At 35.0% G+C, this 18,602-nt stretch overlaps 3 protein-coding genes across 5 annotated transcripts; 1 reads left to right on the forward strand and 2 right to left on the reverse strand.

The window, feature by feature from the left end:
• The first annotated feature begins 199 nt into the window (after positions 1-199).
• LOC143558162 (CBBY-like protein) lies at positions 200-3,471 on the forward strand. Its single transcript, XM_077047060.1, has 8 exons — positions 200-654; positions 1,238-1,308; positions 1,407-1,565; positions 1,639-1,705; positions 2,066-2,161; positions 2,243-2,289; positions 2,520-2,600; positions 3,208-3,471. Exons 1-8 carry the CDS (start codon positions 325-327, stop codon positions 3,326-3,328), a joined length of 972 nt encoding a protein of 323 aa, XP_076903175.1. The 5' UTR covers positions 200-324; the 3' UTR covers positions 3,329-3,471.
• LOC143558145 (MA3 DOMAIN-CONTAINING TRANSLATION REGULATORY FACTOR 1-like) lies at positions 3,120-8,033 on the reverse strand. Of its 2 annotated transcripts, XM_077047045.1 has the most exons (5): positions 7,970-8,033; positions 6,608-6,845; positions 5,363-5,457; positions 3,465-5,251; positions 3,120-3,332 (listed from the first exon to the last, which is right to left on the reverse strand). In XM_077047045.1, the coding sequence occupies exons 2-4, from the start codon at positions 6,828-6,830 to the stop codon at positions 3,482-3,484; spliced, it is 2,088 nt and encodes a 695-aa protein (XP_076903160.1). In that variant the 5' UTR covers positions 6,831-6,845; positions 7,970-8,033; the 3' UTR covers positions 3,120-3,332; positions 3,465-3,481. The 2 variants fall into 2 exon arrangements, with proteins under 2 accessions (XP_076903160.1, XP_076903165.1); XM_077047050.1 differs by lacking the exon at positions 7,970-8,033 and having other exon boundaries at positions 6,608-7,463.
• A 3,117-nt stretch (positions 8,034-11,150) lies between these two features.
• LOC143558168 (putative Ufm1-specific protease) lies at positions 11,151-18,293 on the reverse strand. 2 transcript variants are annotated; one of them, XM_077047064.1, is made up of 13 exons: positions 18,078-18,293; positions 15,747-16,088; positions 15,338-15,564; positions 15,100-15,187; positions 14,754-14,929; positions 14,577-14,667; positions 13,877-14,002; positions 13,748-13,795; positions 13,560-13,636; positions 13,394-13,482; positions 13,207-13,318; positions 12,990-13,092; positions 11,151-12,240 (listed from the first exon to the last, which is right to left on the reverse strand). In XM_077047064.1, exons 1-13 carry the CDS (start codon positions 18,271-18,273, stop codon positions 12,011-12,013), a joined length of 1,905 nt encoding a protein of 634 aa, XP_076903179.1. In that variant the 5' UTR covers positions 18,274-18,293; the 3' UTR covers positions 11,151-12,010. The 2 variants fall into 2 exon arrangements, with proteins under 2 accessions (XP_076903179.1, XP_076903183.1); XM_077047068.1 differs by having other exon boundaries at positions 11,154-12,240; positions 14,754-14,923.
• Between the last annotated feature and the right edge of the window lie 309 nt (positions 18,294-18,602).

An 18,602-nucleotide genomic window follows, 5' to 3' on the forward strand; every position in this document is an offset into this window, starting at 1 on the left:
AAATACCGGTTTTTAAAACATTACCGGAACATTTCCATCAAAACCGATCAAACCGAATCGTTGGATCCATATTAAAAAAATTATTAATATCAACTTAATAACCCGACCCGTTTTGATTGGTTGGGTCTTACCCTTACAAGATAACGACCATATGTCCATATGTAACAACCATATGCAATATGTGTATGTGGTTGTACATGCTACAAGATAAACTTATGAGCCACAAAAACCCAATTTCCCAATCACATAACAATAATAATAATAATAAATCATCATCAACAACAACAAATAACTAAAATCAATCCATCACAAAATAATAATAATATGGCATCTATTATTATTCATTCATCATCATGTTCAACATCCTCTGTTCTTCACTCCCACACTTGTAATAACAATAACAATAACAATAATAAGTTGTCTGTTGTTCAACTTCATCAGTTTAGGTCCTCATTGCTACCAGAAGCTTTGGTTCGGTTTTCGGGTTCGAAATGCTTCGGTCCGGTGAGTGGAAGAAAACTGAGAGGTGGCTTTAAATGCGCTGCTGGAGATGCTTCGGTTCTGCCGTCGGCTTTGTTGTTTGATTGTGATGGTGTGCTTGTTGATACTGAGAAGGACGGGCATCGCGTATCGTTTAATGACACATTTACAGAAGTATGAATTTGTTATGATTCTGTTTCATATTTAATATGTTCTAGTTGTAATATGTTGTAAATTTGATCAATGCTTAATTTTTTTTTTAAACTAAAACATTGAAATTATTAAACTGAAAAGCAGTGATTACATCAAAACAGAAGACACGAGTAACTATGAATTACTTTGATTTTGACTTCAGAAGTCAAATTGTTATACAATGTGATCGAAGCTTTCGTAATGTATACTAGCGGTGGAGCTTGTTGCCCGTTTGCATTCTATTTCGATTTTTTTAAAAATATATATATAGACATATGTGAATGCCATAATATATAATTGTTGCACAATTTCGTCACTGCTTTCGTACTATGAAGATTTTATGCTAATTTGTGCTATACAATTTCATTAGTGCTTCCAAATTTGATAATTTTATGCTACTTTACACTGTAAATTACTCTTATTTGAACCTTAAAAGTCAAAATGTTATATAATTTCATTAATGCTTTCAAAATGTCCAAATTTCATGCCAGTTTACACGGTTAATTACTCTGATTTGACCTCAAAAGTCAAACTAATTAGCGGATACTTGGTTTTGATTATACAGAAAGAATTGGGAGTGACATGGGATGTAGACTTGTATGGTGAATTACTTAAAATTGGTGGTGGAAAAGAAAGGTAAACATAATGTGACAGACATATTCTTTTTTTTTTTGTAAATTGTTTAACAAGGTCGCGTATCCTAACGACCGTGATGGTTTCTTTGTGATTAAAAGAATGACAGCATACTTCAACGAAACGGGTTGGCCCGAAAACGCTCCAAAAGGCGAACAAGAAAGGAAGGACTTTATAGCTTCCCTTCACAAGCGAAAAACGGAGTTGTTTATGGTTCTTATTGAGAAGAAGTTGTTGCCTTTACGTCCCGGAGTTGCAAAGTAAGCAACTTTATATGGTTTTTTTTAATCAACAGTTAACTCGAGGTAGAATTATGAATTTTGGGTGTTACAGGTTGATAGATCAGGCTTTTGCCAAAGGTGTCAAGGTTGCAGTGTGCAGCACTTCTAATGAAAAGGCGGTATGTATTATTTGAGAAAAAGCCAAAGTAACTTATACGCTAATTCGTTACATTTGTATAATATAATTAGTTTAAATATGATCATTCAAGTATAGATTTTATCGAACGTTAAAGAGATGAACACCACACATTTAATACCCATGTCCCTAAACAAGACTTGAAACCAGAACTTCTTGGTTGTTAGGCCACAAAGTACTTGTTACAAGGTTTTATGCATTTTAAATAGTTGTAAAAATTTTACATGTACAACAATTTAGTATCATTTATCAATTAGATGACTTATGGCATTTTATATTAGAATACGCTTTGCATGAATTCAGTTCCTTTAATACTAATTTCTTTTTTTAATCGTCAGCGCAGGTTTCTGCTATAGTCTCGTTTCTTTTGGGACCTGAACGAGCCGCGAAAATCCAAATATTTGCTGGAGATGTGGTTCCACGTAAAAAGCCCGATCCGGTAACCTAACTTTTACTAGATTTTTCGTTGCAAACTACATTATTCGATTCCTGTATACTCATAAAGATAATACCTTTTCAGGCGATTTACAATTTAGCAGCCACTACTTTGGGTGTCGAACCATCAAGGTATTCAGTTATCTATTTGTTATTAGTCAGTAAATGTTTCAACCTTAACCCGCCTCACTGTCTAATTTGTCGCTATGATGACCGATGACCTGCCCCTTGTTTTCAAAGGGGCATTTAAGACATTTGGCTACATGTCTAGCCAAATGTTCTGACATATGATAGAAATAGAAGTGAACATTGCCCTTGCAAGTGAGTTAAGGTCATACGTTTCATCATTATGGTGTTTGCAGATGTGTGGTGGTAGAAGACAGTGGCATAGGCCTTGCCGCTGCAAAAGCAGCTGGAATGACATGCATAGTCACAAAGAGCGGGTAAGTTTCCATTTTCACTTCTTTTTAACTATAATGCTATGACCTCTTGGAAGGCGTACACAGCTGACTTTAGTGTAAAAGAAATAAAAATACAGTTATAATGCAGTCATTCTTACTAAGAATGTTCACCGTCCAATTCAACCAGTTCTAACCAAAAATTATCAACCCTAAATATTATTGACCGGACCGTTAGCTACAGCTTAAGAATCAACAAACCAAACCAATAAGGCTAGGTGGACCAGTAAGACCAACCAGTTTTAACAATTCAACTGACCAAACCATTTTTTTTTTCAAAATCGTTTAATATTTAAAGTTTAAAATTGATAAAAAGAGGTTTCATGGATATATGTAAAAAGGTTCTAAACCACCTGCCGGGCTGTAAACCACCAAACCCCAACCACGCGAAATTCAAAGCAGCGAATTGCCTTCATTTTGAAAGGTTCGATTGGTTTCGGTTTTCAACGGTTTATAAACAAGCCCAGTTCTTGTAAGATAAAATAAGACACAAACTGATTAAAATTTAAAATCCTGAATTCCTGCTGGTATGAATAAGCCCTTAAGTTCAATTTACAAAGGTTTTTTAATAACTATTTTATTTGGAGTACAGTTACACTGCAGATGAAGACTTTGAGAACGCAGACGCTGTTTTCGATTGCATTGGTGATCCCCCTGAAGAAAGGTTCGATCTCGACTTCTGCACCAAGCTTCTTCAAAAACAGTATGTCTAGCCGCCTACAAGTTTGTAACAATTTTCATCTCATTTTGTATTGTATCATATGTAATTTAACAATAAACCGAAGAGAATGAATTCAATTGACAAATTGTAAAAACCGATGTATGGATTTGGATTTCATTCATGTTTACCTTATGACGCACCGCAGTTAAACAGGAACCAGCCAGCCTCTAACCACGGCATGCTCATAGTAAACCTTGAACTTCTCAGCAGCATCAGGTATATCGAGTGCCAGGTCATCAAGCGCGTCCTTAACCCTACCGAACCCTTTAGTCATCTGATTAGTAGTAATCAACCCTTCACTAAAAGACTCATTCAACAAATCCAGCATCCTATCATTCTTCTTCTCCATAGCCATCACCAGCGCCTTTTTAACCACCTCGTGGTTAAAAAAGGGCATCCCGAGATCACGAATACACTCACACGCCTCACCGACAACACCCCCGGTTTCATACTCTTCAAGTAATTTGGCAATCTTGTCCTTGGCATCCTCCACTGCCCACCCGGACCCACCGCCCCAGCACCTCAACAACCTCTCACCTGCGTGACGAGCATTAATAAGTGACTGAGCCACATGAACCATCTCACTCCCGCTGCAGTTTGGTGCTAACCGGTTCCCTATTTCCTCCAGATTCAACGGAACCAGGACATCGTCAATAACCGCGCGTGCAAGGAAAAGTGCGAGCTCGTTTGATGCATCGAGTATGTCTAGAGCTGTGTCTTCTGCAGATTCTAGAAGAAGGGTAAAACCGTCAACGATGTCTTGAGTTGGAAAAATTTCTATGTGAAGTGCAGATAGTAAAACCGATGCCATTTCCTTCTCACGGTTTTTTCTATCCATAGCCAGAGTTATCAACTTTTTTAGAAAAACCGGGTTGTATTCAGGTGACCCGAGATCCTCAAGACTCCTAATAAGTTCAGGAATATCATCTGAAAGAAAATATTCGTGAATTATCGTCACGATTTCTTTTTTGTAACGCCTTAATTTCTCATCGTCAACCTCTGCAGCAGGCCCGTCTTGTTGTGAGTTCACGAATGACGGATCGAGCCAGCTGTCAGCAACTGCAAGCTGGACTAACGACTCAAACAATGACTTTGCAGATGGGATGTCAAGTGCCAGGTCATCAAGGCTATCATGTAAACGTGCAAAGCCTTTGACCATTTGGCTCGAACTTATCAAACCTTCTTCTGATGCTTCTTTCAGTAGCTTTAATATAAGTGGCTCTGCAGCACGATTCTCCATGGCTAAAACCAAGGCCCGTTTGACAACTTCATGATGAAAGAATGCAACGCCTAGCTGGCGGATACACCTACAAGCCTCAGAAGTATCACCACTTTCCACATATTCTCTCAACAGATCAGAAATTCTTTTCTTGACTTCCTCCACCGTGATGTGGGTGGTGCCACCCCATCGCCGCTCAACGAGCTCTGCATGATGTGGTGCTGAAAGGTAACTCTTCTCTGCAGTTTGAAGAGCTTGAAACCCTTTTGATGACTCTGATAACGACTTTCTGGCTCGGGTAACAAATGAAGGAGGAAGGATATCATCAACCACAGCACGAGCAATAAACAAAGCAAGAATCTCGACTGCATCGAGTATGTCAACAGCCAGGTCATCAGCAGACTCGAGAAGCATAAAAAACCCATGCTTAATGTGTGTAGAACTGATGACATCAGAATAAAGAGCTGAAAGGAGAACCGAAGCCATTTCTTTCTCCTTATCATGCCTATCCATAGCCATTGATACAAGCCTCTTGATGAAATAAGGGTGGTAATCAGATGACCCGAGTTCTCTGAGTTCAGATGCTGCTAAATCCACATCATCATTTGTGAAGTATTCATCAATGATGGATGCTACTTTCTTTTTGTATTCATCTAGCGGGTCGGAAACAGTGGACCCCACAAGTTGATATGGCTCCTAGATTTCAATAACAAAAAAGACAGCCACAGTATCACATGCGTTTGCTAAAAAGGTTTGAAATCTAATTATTAACCAAATATAGAAAACATGTCAACAAATAATAACTACCTCGCCACTATCGTAATTAGGGTCATTGCGGTCAATATGAGCTTCGCCATCAACGTCAAGCAGTTTTCCCCAAGTACCCTTACCACCAGCACCATCTGATTTCAGAGTTGGTTAGCAAGACAGTATAATTCAAACATTTAAAAGCTAAAAAAAATAAACAGAAAGCTTGAGTGCTCGTGCATACATCAGCTCTAATTTATAAAGATAAATATAAAACGAAGCAAAGAAAGGGTAAAGGTCATAAAACAAGGCCGGGAAATGCGCCTACTAAAAAGTACGGAGTGAATGAGCATATTAAAACATCAGATAGTCAATATCTAATTATCTATCAATCCAGATCTAAATGCACAGGTTCTAAAAGTACCAATCAAAATCTAAACATTTAAAAGCTAAACAAAATAAACAGATAACTCAAATTTATAAAGATGAATATGAAACAAAGCAAAGAAAGAGTAAACTTTAGATACAGTCATAAAGTAAGGCCAGAAACACATCTACTCAAAAATGTGAATGATCACCTTATAACATCAAATAGTCAATATCAGAGTTGATTAGCAAAACAGCATAATTCAAACTTTTGAAAGCTAAAAAAATAAACAGAAAGCTGGAACATTTGTGCATAAATCAGCTCTAATTTATAAAGATGAATATAAAACGAAGCAAAGAGAGAGTATATGTCATAAATCAAGGCCGTGACACACGCGTACTAAAAAGTAAGGAGTAAATGAGCATCTTATAACATCAGAGAGTCGATATCTAATTATCTACCAAAACCAGATCTAAATGCACAGGTTCTAAAAAGTATCAATCGAGATCTAATATTTAAAAGCGAAACAAAATAAACAGATAACTCAAATTTATAAAGATGAATATGAAACGAAGCAAAGAAAGAGTCAACTTTAGATACAGTCATTAAATAAGGCCTGAAACGCGTCACCTTGAAAGTGTGAATGAGCATCTTATAACATCAAATGGTCAATATTAGTTATCTACCAATCCAGATCTAATTGCACAAGTTTTAAAACTAACAAGCACTCTTATAGTCTTATCAGAGGTTCCATGTATATTTGTTCAACTATGTTCAGTTGTCTATTCCATATTGACTCAAAATTACGAGACATGGCAGAGAAGTTTGAAGCAAAATAATGACAGATTCCCTAAGTACGCAACACTTCATCTATAATATTTGGCAAAGCAGCAAAACCTAAGACATATACTTTTAATAATACACAAAATTGCACGCACCTTTCTTCACCCTGACAAACTTTCCAGAATGCGAACGACGCACATGCCTCACAGCAATCCCGGCGTTTGGCGCCCTATCTCCAGCCGGAGCTTTAATTGGACGCTCAGCCATCAACCACGACGGAGATTTTGGCGATGATGACAACATCTCTGTACTCTGAGTTGCTACTTTCAACACTTCCCTCTGTTTATCAGTCAGAAAACCTTCACGCGGTGACGTCATATCCTCTCGCAAATCCTACAGTAACAGATTAACAAAAACTAATCTCAGTATCAATGAAACTTCACTGATGACACAATAACCTGCTTTAATATCGATATCAAACTCAAACCAATTGATTGGATCATAAATTTATAACAAACTGCAATACATGTATCAGTTAGGGCTGTTTAGTCACAGAGAGAATAGATATGATTAAACAGAGAATGCAATTAAATTTAACCAAATCTCAGCATCAATGAAACGTAACTAAAAACACAATAACCTATTTTAATATCAAATTCAAGGTCAAATCGGTTGATTAAATCATAACACGACAGATCTGTTATTTACAACCGTTGACATACAGAGAGCCTCTGTGTGACTCAGCAGCGAATGAAGTTAATTTACCTAATCTCAGCATCAACAAAACTCAACTAAAAATACGATAACGTGATTTCTATTCAGATAAAAATCTGTTTATTGAATCATAGGTTCATAACACAATTTATCTACCAATTACGACTGTAAACTTACAAATAGGATAGATATAATTAAACAGACTACATTTAACCTAATCTCAGCATTAATGCATCCTAACTAAAAACACAATAAGCTGTTTGAACTTCAAATTGACTGATTAAACCATAACACAATAGATCTACCAATTACAACTCGTAACTTAGAGAGAGAATATATATTTCAACAGCAAATGCGATTAAATTTAACCTAATCTTCAGCATCAATAAAACCTAACTAAAAACACAATAACCTGTTTCAACTTTAAATCAATTGATAAAACTATAACACTATAGATCCATCAATTACAAACTCTTCACATACAGAACGGATAAATGGAACTCAACAACGAATACGATTAAATTTAACCTAATATCAGCATCAATAAAACCTAACTAAAACCACAACTTATTTCAAATTCAACTTCAATTTCAAATGGATTAATTAAACCATAACACAATAGATCTATCGAGTACTACTATTAACTTACAAAGACAACAAATGTAACTCAATAACAAATACGATTAAACTTAACCTAATTTCAGCATCAATAAAACTCAACTTCAAAACACAATAACTTCTAATAAATCATAATAAGTTCATAACACAACAACAGATCTATCAATTACGAACTGTTTACTTACAGAGAGGATAGATACGATTCAACAACGAGTATACGATTAACTTCACGAGCAGATTATTAATCCAGTACAAGTACTCTAAGCCACAGACGAAATCAATACGATTACGAATCCATAGCCGTTCGAAAGCAGTAAACAATTGCAAATGAAATAGTGATATGAAACCCTAGGTGTGAGTTATATTTATAAGTGTTTGTTTTACAGTCGCAGTGTGTGCTGTATGAGAGAGAAAATAAAAAGCCTGAAATGATATTGGATGAGGACGGAGAGTAGGTTATTATTATTATTATTATTATTATTCTTTTTGTGTAGGGGACACGTCACGGTATTTACACGTGGCGGTTGTGCTACGGAGAGTTGTACTGTGTGTTTATGTGGGCTAATAAACTAGGGGTGTTTGGTAGAGGGATTTGATTGGGGAGAAATGGAATTAGAAATATTTCTTTTGTTTGTTTTCCACTTTTCATTTCTATTTCTCTTTCTATTTTTCTAAAACAAGAGAATTCCATTTCTCTTTAAAACAAAGAGAAATCCATTTCTCAGCAGCCTCCTCATAGCATATCACCACCTCGTCTCCGGCCACCACCCCGTCTCCGGCCACCACCTCGTCTCCGGCCGCCACCTCGTCTCCAAGTCTGCAACCGCCACCTCGTCTCCAAGTCTGCAACCACCACCCCGTCTCCGCCGTTCGCAGTGGTGAACACAGAGATGGTAACCGGTTGTAGGTTGCAGGTGGTACGGGTGAACGGAGATTAGGGTTTCAAGTGGTGGTTCGTGGTAGGTTAGGGTTTTCAGATGGTCGGGTGATTGTGGTCGCAGGTGGGTGACAGTGGTGGTGGAAATCGGCGGTGGTCGCAGGTAGCTTCTGATTATCATCATCATCATCATCGCCACCACAACCACCACCACAAAATCTCCAAAGAGGCAGTGATGACAGATCTGAGCCTCCTTTTTCTATATCTTATGTTCCAAAAATTTGAATCTTTTTAATTTTTTGTGTACTGTGGTTGAAGAAGGGGATTTGGTGGCGGCAGCCGGTGGTGGTGGGCTGTGGTTGAAGAAAGGGCTGTGGTGGTGGGGCTGCGGTGGTGAGTGGTGTCAGGTTGGGTGGAGGTGGGGTTGGGTATGGTAGAGTTCTCTGTTTATTTTCTCGTGTACCAAACAAGAGAAATGATTCTCATTCTCCATACCAATTCTCTTTCTCTACAATTCCATTTCCAATTCTATTTTCTCTCCTTTTCCATTCTCTGTACCAAACACCCCCTAGGGTTTTTGGGGTTTGGGTGAAAGGACGGAAATGACCTTGACAAAGTTTTGTGAGTCACTAGAAGATTCTATGTTTTCCGGATGTATTTGTGTGTTTTGAAAATGGTTTTTAGTTGTACTGGGTTGGGTTTAATTTTTTTTTTTTAACAAAGCTCGTTTGTATTTTTCATTTCAAATAAAAGGATCCAATTACAATAAAGAGGCAGGTAAGCGGGCAACAAGTTGCGCCACCACCCCCTTTTGAATGGCAAAACCGATCCTACTGAAAATAAAATTATCGTTCTTTGGTGTCGTTGAGTTACTGTGCACGACCCGTTGAACTCTTTTTAGAAACGTAGCAGCATCGGGAGCAAGAGACCCAAATTGTATAATCGGGTTTAACCGGGTTGATTAGTTAACTCTATAATTTCATAAAATTAAACCTTCAACTAAAAAATAATCCAAAAGTTGCATGATGACAATATTGAGAGCAATTCGATTCGACAGGTTACTGATCGAAGGTTGATGGTAGGTTGATTCCCACTAAGTTAAAACTTACAATCAAAAGGTAATGGTTTATCGATGAGGCACTAAAAGTCTTTGATCAAAATTCTAAACTCAAAGTTTTACCTTGAGCTACAACGGTAAATATAAATATTACAGGTAGTTGCAAAAGTTCAAACTATAAACAGTTCGCCCAATATAGCGAGCTAAAATGTATCGAGATAGTGGCAGCCGGTATAAACTGGTTTTAAAACGTTGGTGCATCCTAATATTTAGTAATTGTATTGATCGTCTTAAAGCTACATTACGTAGTTAATAATTCATAAATTATATCTACATGTAGACATATTCGTCTCAAAGCTATCGTACATTTGCGTAATCAAAAGTAATGCTAGAGAGAAACATAGTTAATCATGTAGATGTCTTGTTTTGTGTATCATATTCGAAACACTAGGTACAAACGCATTATAAGATAGTTGTTTTTTCTAATATATTATTGATTATGAAAGGAACGTTTTATGCATATATATAACCGATTTTCAATAGAATGTGAAGTATTAAATAAGTAAAAAGTGAGGCATGAAGTAATAAATGAGTGAGTAAATGCCATACTAAATAAAGAAATAAAAACAAAATAAAAAGTTAAAAACTCGGACCTCATGATAATCGATTGATTCAAGTAAAAGAGGTGCAAATAAACTCAACCGTGTTGGTTACATATATTTTCTTGATCTAGCTGATCAATCAATTTTAGTTATAAAAACATCGTGTCAAAACTCAAAACATATGTGAAAAACAAAAAGAGAACAACACAAAACTGGTTAAAAGTTGTACATTGTCTTGTTTTATTCTAAAAATATCACTATTTTGATGAAACCGTTACAATTTGGTGCATAAGACCTAGGAACGACAAGATTTTTAACGACATCAATACGAGTCCGACTCAAATTGTTGAAAAGATAAACATACAAAGCTTTCTTTTGGTGGTTTCAAAATATAAGAAAACGGGTATGGATTATGGTAGTTGGTGTAAATTTGAATTTTAAACATGTAAGCCAATCCTATTGTACTTACTTGTCTAGTATTTGCTAGGTGGTTGTGAATAAAATGTCGCATTTTAAAAGTTTTTTTGATAGTTACCGTTTAATATTTTTTTTATTTATATTAACAAAACAGATAATATTGTCCTATCAATATCATATGACCAACATGTTTCAATAGGTTATCCAGTTAAATTGCCATGTGGCCACGTACTAGGGCCCTAAGGATTTATTCCATCTCAAGATTAAAAAGCTAGGTTAATTTAGCTTTGAATATAAACTTATAGGTTACTGATTAACTAGGGGAATCAATCGTGACGGTCTAAAGGGTTAATTGATTAACGATCAGTGACGTGTTCATAAACTTTTTATTCTTGTACCATGTATAGATATTTAAATGTTCAAGATCTTTCTATAGATCGGGTCACTAACATCCTGATTGGCATCCTACTAAAAGCTAAACATCAACCTTAACTCGGACATAATTAAATAAAATACATATATTGTTTTAGATCCACCCTTATTGAGGATCGTTGAATACTGAATAGTGACCCAAACGCCAATGTCATCCAAACACACTAAAAATCATGCATGATATAACCCGAACACAATCTTTTAACCTACTTATCTGAACGAGTTAAACAGGTTGACATGTTGTAATCACGTTATTTACTTGATAAAGGAGCTGGGGATAGTGATAACTGACTTAAATGGGTTGTATATAGGTTGGTTGGTCGATCATTTTGATCACGACCCATTTTAACCCGAACCAAAATAATACATTTTAAATTGTTCATTTTACCCGAACATGTTATATGACCCAAAATAATACTGAAGGTTTAAGTGTCACCTACAAAATCAGTTTGTTGAAAGTTAAAACTATTAGATAGCTTATCAAAATCTCAAATAAACCCAAAAAACAGATTCGTTGAGTATAAAGTACAGGCTTAAAAGTTAAAACACGCGGTTCTGTTAAATACTCATATCAAGTATAGTTCTCCAAAACACGACCCTCAACAAAAAACGAAAAAAACCGCATTACGTTGACCAAAACGGTCCTCGTCAAATAAAGCAAGTTTGTAAATGTCAAGAAAACTGACTAGTTTTCACACCCTATAGAGAAAAATAAGAAATAACCAAACATTTGACCAAAACAGTAGTCCAACAACAAAACAAGTGAAAAACTTTTAGTACCATTTGTGTTTTGGAAACTTTAAGGTTACTAATGCCCTAACTATATCACTATCCTTAAAACTCAAACCATGTTTGGTCTTTGTGGGAGCAAGAAATTGTAAAACTTATTTGGCAGAAAAAACCGTTTCCCCTTGCTGTCAATCGCTTTCTTCCATCCACACCATCCACCGTTCACTATTTTCTTTAAATCCTCACCTCCCGTATAATGAGGATCAAGTATTAAAAATGCACAATCCCCCGTTGTATCATTGTAATCAACTCCCAAAAGGGTATATGCAAGAACCCCACCACCTGCGTTTATATATCATCACATAAACATTAACATTAATACAGTGTAAACGAGCTGAGCCTGGCTGAGTTTTTAGCAGCCGATCTTGAGTAGCACACGGTCAGCTCAGCTTTTTTATTAAACGAGCTTCAATTTAGGCTCAGGTTTAAATGAGCCCAAGCCTAAATTGAAGCTTGTTCAATAAACAAACAGAGCCGCTCATGAGCTACTTCAAATCAGCTCTCAAAAAACTCAAATGAAGTGAGCATAAACGAGTTTGAGCTCGACCCAGAGTTTCATACACCAAGCTTGACTAGACTTGTGAGTCTAAACAAGACTATAATTTATACAAGAAATATATATCGCATAATAAATATTATTATAATTGGATACATGTGATAAAAACACCAATATAATACATGTTATACTATATATAAATATCCAAATTGTAAATATATGCAAAAATACTTGTATATTTATATAAATATAATAATAGAAAGTAAACGAGCCAAGCCCGAGCTTTAGATATAGAGCTTGAAACGAGCTAAGCTCGAGCTCTGTTAAGTTAAATGATTGGCTTGGCTTGTTTACACCACTATTTTTTTATGATCAACAAAACAAGTATTATATTACAACAGTAACCATTTTTTTAATAAAATGAGTCATGAGGTTGTATGCACTAAAAACAGATTTCTTAAGCTTATTTTTAATTTGACCTGTTTGAGATAAAAAAAAACTACCCAAATTGACTCATTAAAATGAGTTCACTAACCGATCATGATGGGTGTTCCTTGGGTCTCAAAATGCATCATGAGTTCTCTACATTTTTCTGGTAATTCGTCTCCAGATCTCACGTTTATAACCTTGCAGCTTACCTGTTGCATGCCAAACAAGTTATATTCATCATCTTACAATGAAAATTACATAAATTAGATTTATTAATACTTGAATCTTGAAAATCATGAATAATAAAAGAATGAGCAACTTACACCAAGAAGTTTGTCCAAAACAAAGCTTAGTTCAATGGCGCCAATCCACTCGCGTGACCCAATAAACGAAGGATCTTTATCTCCAATTTCCACAAGTGCTTGTTGTATTTCCCTGACCCAATTTAGCATTTTTATTAAATAATTACATACAACATTAAATATTATAGTGAAATAATTGAAGTCTAACCGGTGTGAAGGAACACCAATAGATGTGTATTGTTGGATTTTAAACCAAGAAACTATGGTCTGCAAAGATCGGTAAGCACAACCCCAGCCCTGAAATTTAAATATAATAAAAATAATCAGAAAAACGATTTCTGAATTCTGAATATAACTTAAAACAAAAAATTTACCGAGTCATCGAAACCATCTTGAAGATAATGATAATATTCATAAGAACCTTGAACCAGAGATAGATCTCCACCATTTACTGCAACAAGGTAACTTGTAAGAAAACCGATTACTGAGATTGATGTACAAATAGATAGCTACCCCTAACTTCAATGAACAGATGATTTGATTATTCAGAACACAATATTACCTCCACTACTTGGGATCCCAACATGCACATCCTTGAGCAAAGGAGTTCCTGTTTGCAATAAAGAGGACTGAGTTTTGCATATTAACAAGTAATTAGTTAATAACTATATGTGATATAATATTCGGTTACCCTTTTTTAAAGTGTTGCCACTTGCACCGTCTTTTGAAATTGACAAGTTCATGGCACTAGCAATTCTTAAAAGAGGTTGGTCTGAAGGTAATCCCAACCTCGAGTGAAGAGACCTTCTGACTTCAACTGAAAATGACAAATGAGTTGTTTACATCTGGTTTCAACTTTCAAGAATATATTTTTGAATGTAATACCAAGAAATTGACAGGAGATCTCAGCAGTTTTTCAATAATATTTTTACTCAATTAACACAGTTTAAAGACAGCAATTTCTGGTTTTTAACCAATTTACCAAATTAGTTTTAGTCAAATGAATCGAACTGGTTAAATGGTTCGAATGTATATTTAAATGTATTCAAATGTTACAACAGCCTTAAATCATTTTTTATCAGATAGACCAGATTACAATTTCAAAGTAGCTTTTGTAAGCATGCATACTTAGATACAACAACCATACCCAGTAAATCCCACAAATAGCTTCAAGCATACATACTTGAATAATTTACTAAAATAACTATGAACGGACAAGAAAATGTTAGTGGGTCAACCCAACTCAATACATCCCGTCTTTACCAAAACTGATAATTACCCATTTCAACCCAATTTGGCACCTCTTAACTTCATAGTTTACATGTGAAACAATGTAGGTTTATGAAAAAGCTAACTTTTGATAACCAGAAAATAACAGAAACAAATTGTACCTTGTTTCATTTCTGTCTCACCATACAGTGTGTCATAAATGGTAGTTATTGGATGCGGAAGCCCAGGGGGATTGAAGTGATATGGATGCAGCTGTAAGGCAATCAAGTTTAAAAACAGGTAAGAAATAGAGGAAATATGAAGAAAAATTAAAAAGGGAATTAAATGGCATTTTTAACCTTTGGCCGTTGTGATAAAAGATTGGGTAAGGTCATGTTCTTCATAGTATGTAACTGGTCAACTAACCCAGGAATTATCAATTTTGAAACTGCATCTGTTAACCGAATATCCTTTGTTGCATAACAGACGACTCTTAGTTTATAGTCAACAACCAGAAGCTTGGCTTCACCTACAGCTCCAAACACAACTTATACTTCAGTAATTAAGCAAAAATATAAAAAAAAATTAGAAGATTTTATGGTGTATTTAATAGAGAGAGCCATTTTGATATAAAAATTATATTTCAGTAAAAAATCATAGAAATTAATTCTTGAAGTTTTAATGGTATATTAATACAAGCAATACCAGGAATATATTCAGCAACAGGGGCAGCAGGTTTTAGAGTAGCTCCTGAAGTAGCAAGCAAGAAGCTTACTTGGATTTTATCTGCATTCTAAGTAAAAAATCTATCACATAAAAAAGAAATTAAGACATATCATTGAAACACTCTGACAATTACAAATATAGGATCTTCATAAGAACTGAAAAAACCCACAAAGCAAGTGAGATGAACACAAACATCTGCATTTTAGTGTGAAATTACCTCTGCTGAATAAGATTTGTGGTTATTATCTTCAGAGCAAAAGTGAGAGCACAATAAAGAGCTTGCATTCGACTCGGTTGAAAGATCAAAATCCCTGTTACGAATAACAACCGCATGTGGTGCTTCAGCTGTGGAACCATCTGGTGTTTCTAGAACATATGTTGTCTTAGAGTCTCTAAATTTAGCAATAACAGCCTCGGTTGCACGTGTTAGCATGTCTTCTGCCCCTGAAAAACAATATAAAGATATTCATATATTGTATTAGTTTAAGAACACATGCACACATTAAGTATATTCATAGCTCTAGGTTTCATGCAGCCAATGACATAGACCCCTATATGATAATGTAACATGAATGTTTCTCAAAATATAACAAAATGTGCAATATATATAATAATATGTGATGTACCTTTTAGCTCCTTCACAGAATAAATAACAGGCAGCTTGATTGGAAGCTCACAGGTCAATATGCAACCTCTCTCCCAAACATACTTATTAGGCTGTTCTTCATACACAACTGTAGTAACCGACTCAATAACAGAGTTCGATACAAAAAAACTAAGCTCTCCAGAACTTGGATCCACAACAGCTCCAACCAAACTTTGATTCTCTGATTGTGAAAGAGCTTTCCTCAGTCTACTTGATGCATCTATAGCATCTTTAGCAGCCTGTTCAACACTAGAGCTGGCTGTGCCGACTATCAAAGCCCCAATCACCTCGAATCCCCTTGATAACAATGCCCTAATATCATCTGCCACATATAATCCAAATCAAATCAAACACATAGGCAATTTTAGCACCTTAATTTTACAATTCCCTTCCAAAATTCTAGGCAGGGGTGTGCATGAAGCCGAAAAAATCAATCCGAAACCAGTAAACTGAAAAAAGCAAACCAAAAAATCTGAACCGAAAGAAAAACTGATAGTTAAATTTTATGTTTTGTAAACATCGAACTTACAGTTCGGTTTTGGTTTTGCTTGTAAGAAAAACCGAAAAAATAAAACCATACCAAAGTTATAGATTTTTATTTATTATTTTAAGTAATTTACAACAATTTAACAAATATGCAACTCTAAAATTTTAGCCCAAATGCATTATAATAATCAATTAGTTATTAATTAACATAATTTATTTAGGGCCAAATTCATTATTTTTTTGGCCCAAAATTTTCAAACTCAAATGAAAAATCTGAAAAAACTGAAACTGAACTGAAACCAAACTAGAAACCGAAAAACTGAAAAAACAAAAACTCAACGGTTTTCACAACTTAAAAACCTAAGTTTCTGTTTTAGCCCAAAACCGACCCAAACAGAACCGTGCACCCCTATCTAGGTCATGATCTAGAAAAAAATCGAATAAATCCTAATGTCCATATCAAATTCAGTGTCATTCAGCAACAACTAGGTAAGTAATGAATCATACAACACTAATATCAACTCGAATCACATAAATTAAGAAGAGTAACTCTTTGATAGTAGTAGGTAGACGCTCAATCATAGTATCATCATATCAATCAATTTTATGAATAGAATCGGCATCTTAATTTTGCAATTTCCTTACAAAATTCTAGGTCATGACCTAAAACGACATGTTAAATCAATCCTCATTTCTATATCAAATTTAGGGTCATACAAGATCAATCATGTAAGTAATCAGATAACAAATCACATTTCACTAATATTAACTCAAATCACATAGAAACCATTCAGTCAACATCGATGCTATAGCGGTTATCAGACCTCTAGCAGAATATTGGTCAAAATATCAGCCGTCAGTACTGATAATATCGACGCTATTGACAGCATTTGACCGATTTTCCTGATATCAGTTTTTTAAGTCTTCAATGTAAATTTTTAGTGTTTAATGTTAGTGTTTTAAGTCTTAATCTGTTCCTACCTGCTACAATTGTTAGTGTTTTGTAAGTTGCGAAAGGTTAATTTGTTAATGGTAGGAAAGTATACTAAATTGTTAGTGTAAAATTGCCACATATATAAATTCTGCAAGATATTAAAATTACCGATATACTGATATCTCAAATATTGGTCCTTAACCGATATTCGATATTTTTCCGCATTAACTGCATAGATTAGGAACAGTAACGCTTTGAGGTAGACGTTCAATCATGAGACAGCATCTTAAGTTTGCAATTTCTCAAGGCCATGACATAAAACATGTTGAATCAATCCCCAATTCTATATCAAATTCGGTATCATACAACATCAATTACGCTAATACTAACTCGAATCACATGCATTAAGCAACTGCAACACTTTTGATAGTAGTAGTAGGTAGAAGTTCAATCATAATACCAAATCAATTTCATAAACGGAGTTAGATACAATAACCTAGGGCTTAAAAATCACATTGCACTAACTTGAATCACAGGAATTAAACAGCTATCACTCTATCGATACTAGCAGGTACACGTTCAATAACAACAATAATAACCTAGGGCTTAATCAAATTCATTTCATGAACAGAGTTAGATACAATAACCGAAATAAGGTTGGGATATAACCTAGGGCTTAATCAAATTCACTGCCATACGACATCAATTATGCAAGTAATAAATCATATTACACTAATACTAACTCGTAACACAGAAATTAAAAACCATAACTCTTCATTACTAGCAAGTACACGTTTAATAATAATAATAATAATAATAATAATATCAATTTCATGAACGGAGTTAGTTACAATAACTGAAATGAAATTGGGGGTTAATTTAGGGTTTTACCTGCTTCTTTATTAATATCGGGTGAGAGATGATCCGATTGGAGAGTATGAATGCATCTGAGAGTTGAAACGATTGTGTAATTTGGTAGAAACGGTGAACCGATCAACCACTGTATGGTTGAATCGGATTTGGTGATCGAGTGGAGTTTGCGAGTCAGGATTCGTATGGTTTTCGTGTTTGAGTTATCATCGGCCATGGTGTTCGTTAGACAACTGGGTTGACTGACTCTCGCCTTATGATTTATTTATGCCAAGGTTTTGTGAAATGATTTTTGTTGGTAGTATTATTTGTTTTTTATTATTGTTTTTAAACACCCAAATCTCCCTATACTAATAAACAAAAATGATGTGTCGTAACCACAACAATCTTTTCAACTCTGCATTCTCCTTAATCCAAGCTATGTGTTTAATTGGTATGACTAATTAGTTGTAACCCATATAAAAAAAAATATTTAATGTAATTTAAATCACAATAACTTTTACTAACCCATTAAATCTAATTTTACTACTAGATATATAAAGTTTT

Source organism: Bidens hawaiensis, unplaced genomic scaffold, assembly GCF_021521415.1.
Source record: "Bidens hawaiensis isolate Kalapana, Puna unplaced genomic scaffold, B.hawaiensis_p1.1 tig00001087_1, whole genome shotgun sequence".
In the NCBI taxonomy this organism is placed as follows: Eukaryota; Viridiplantae; Streptophyta; class Magnoliopsida; order Asterales; family Asteraceae; genus Bidens; species Bidens hawaiensis.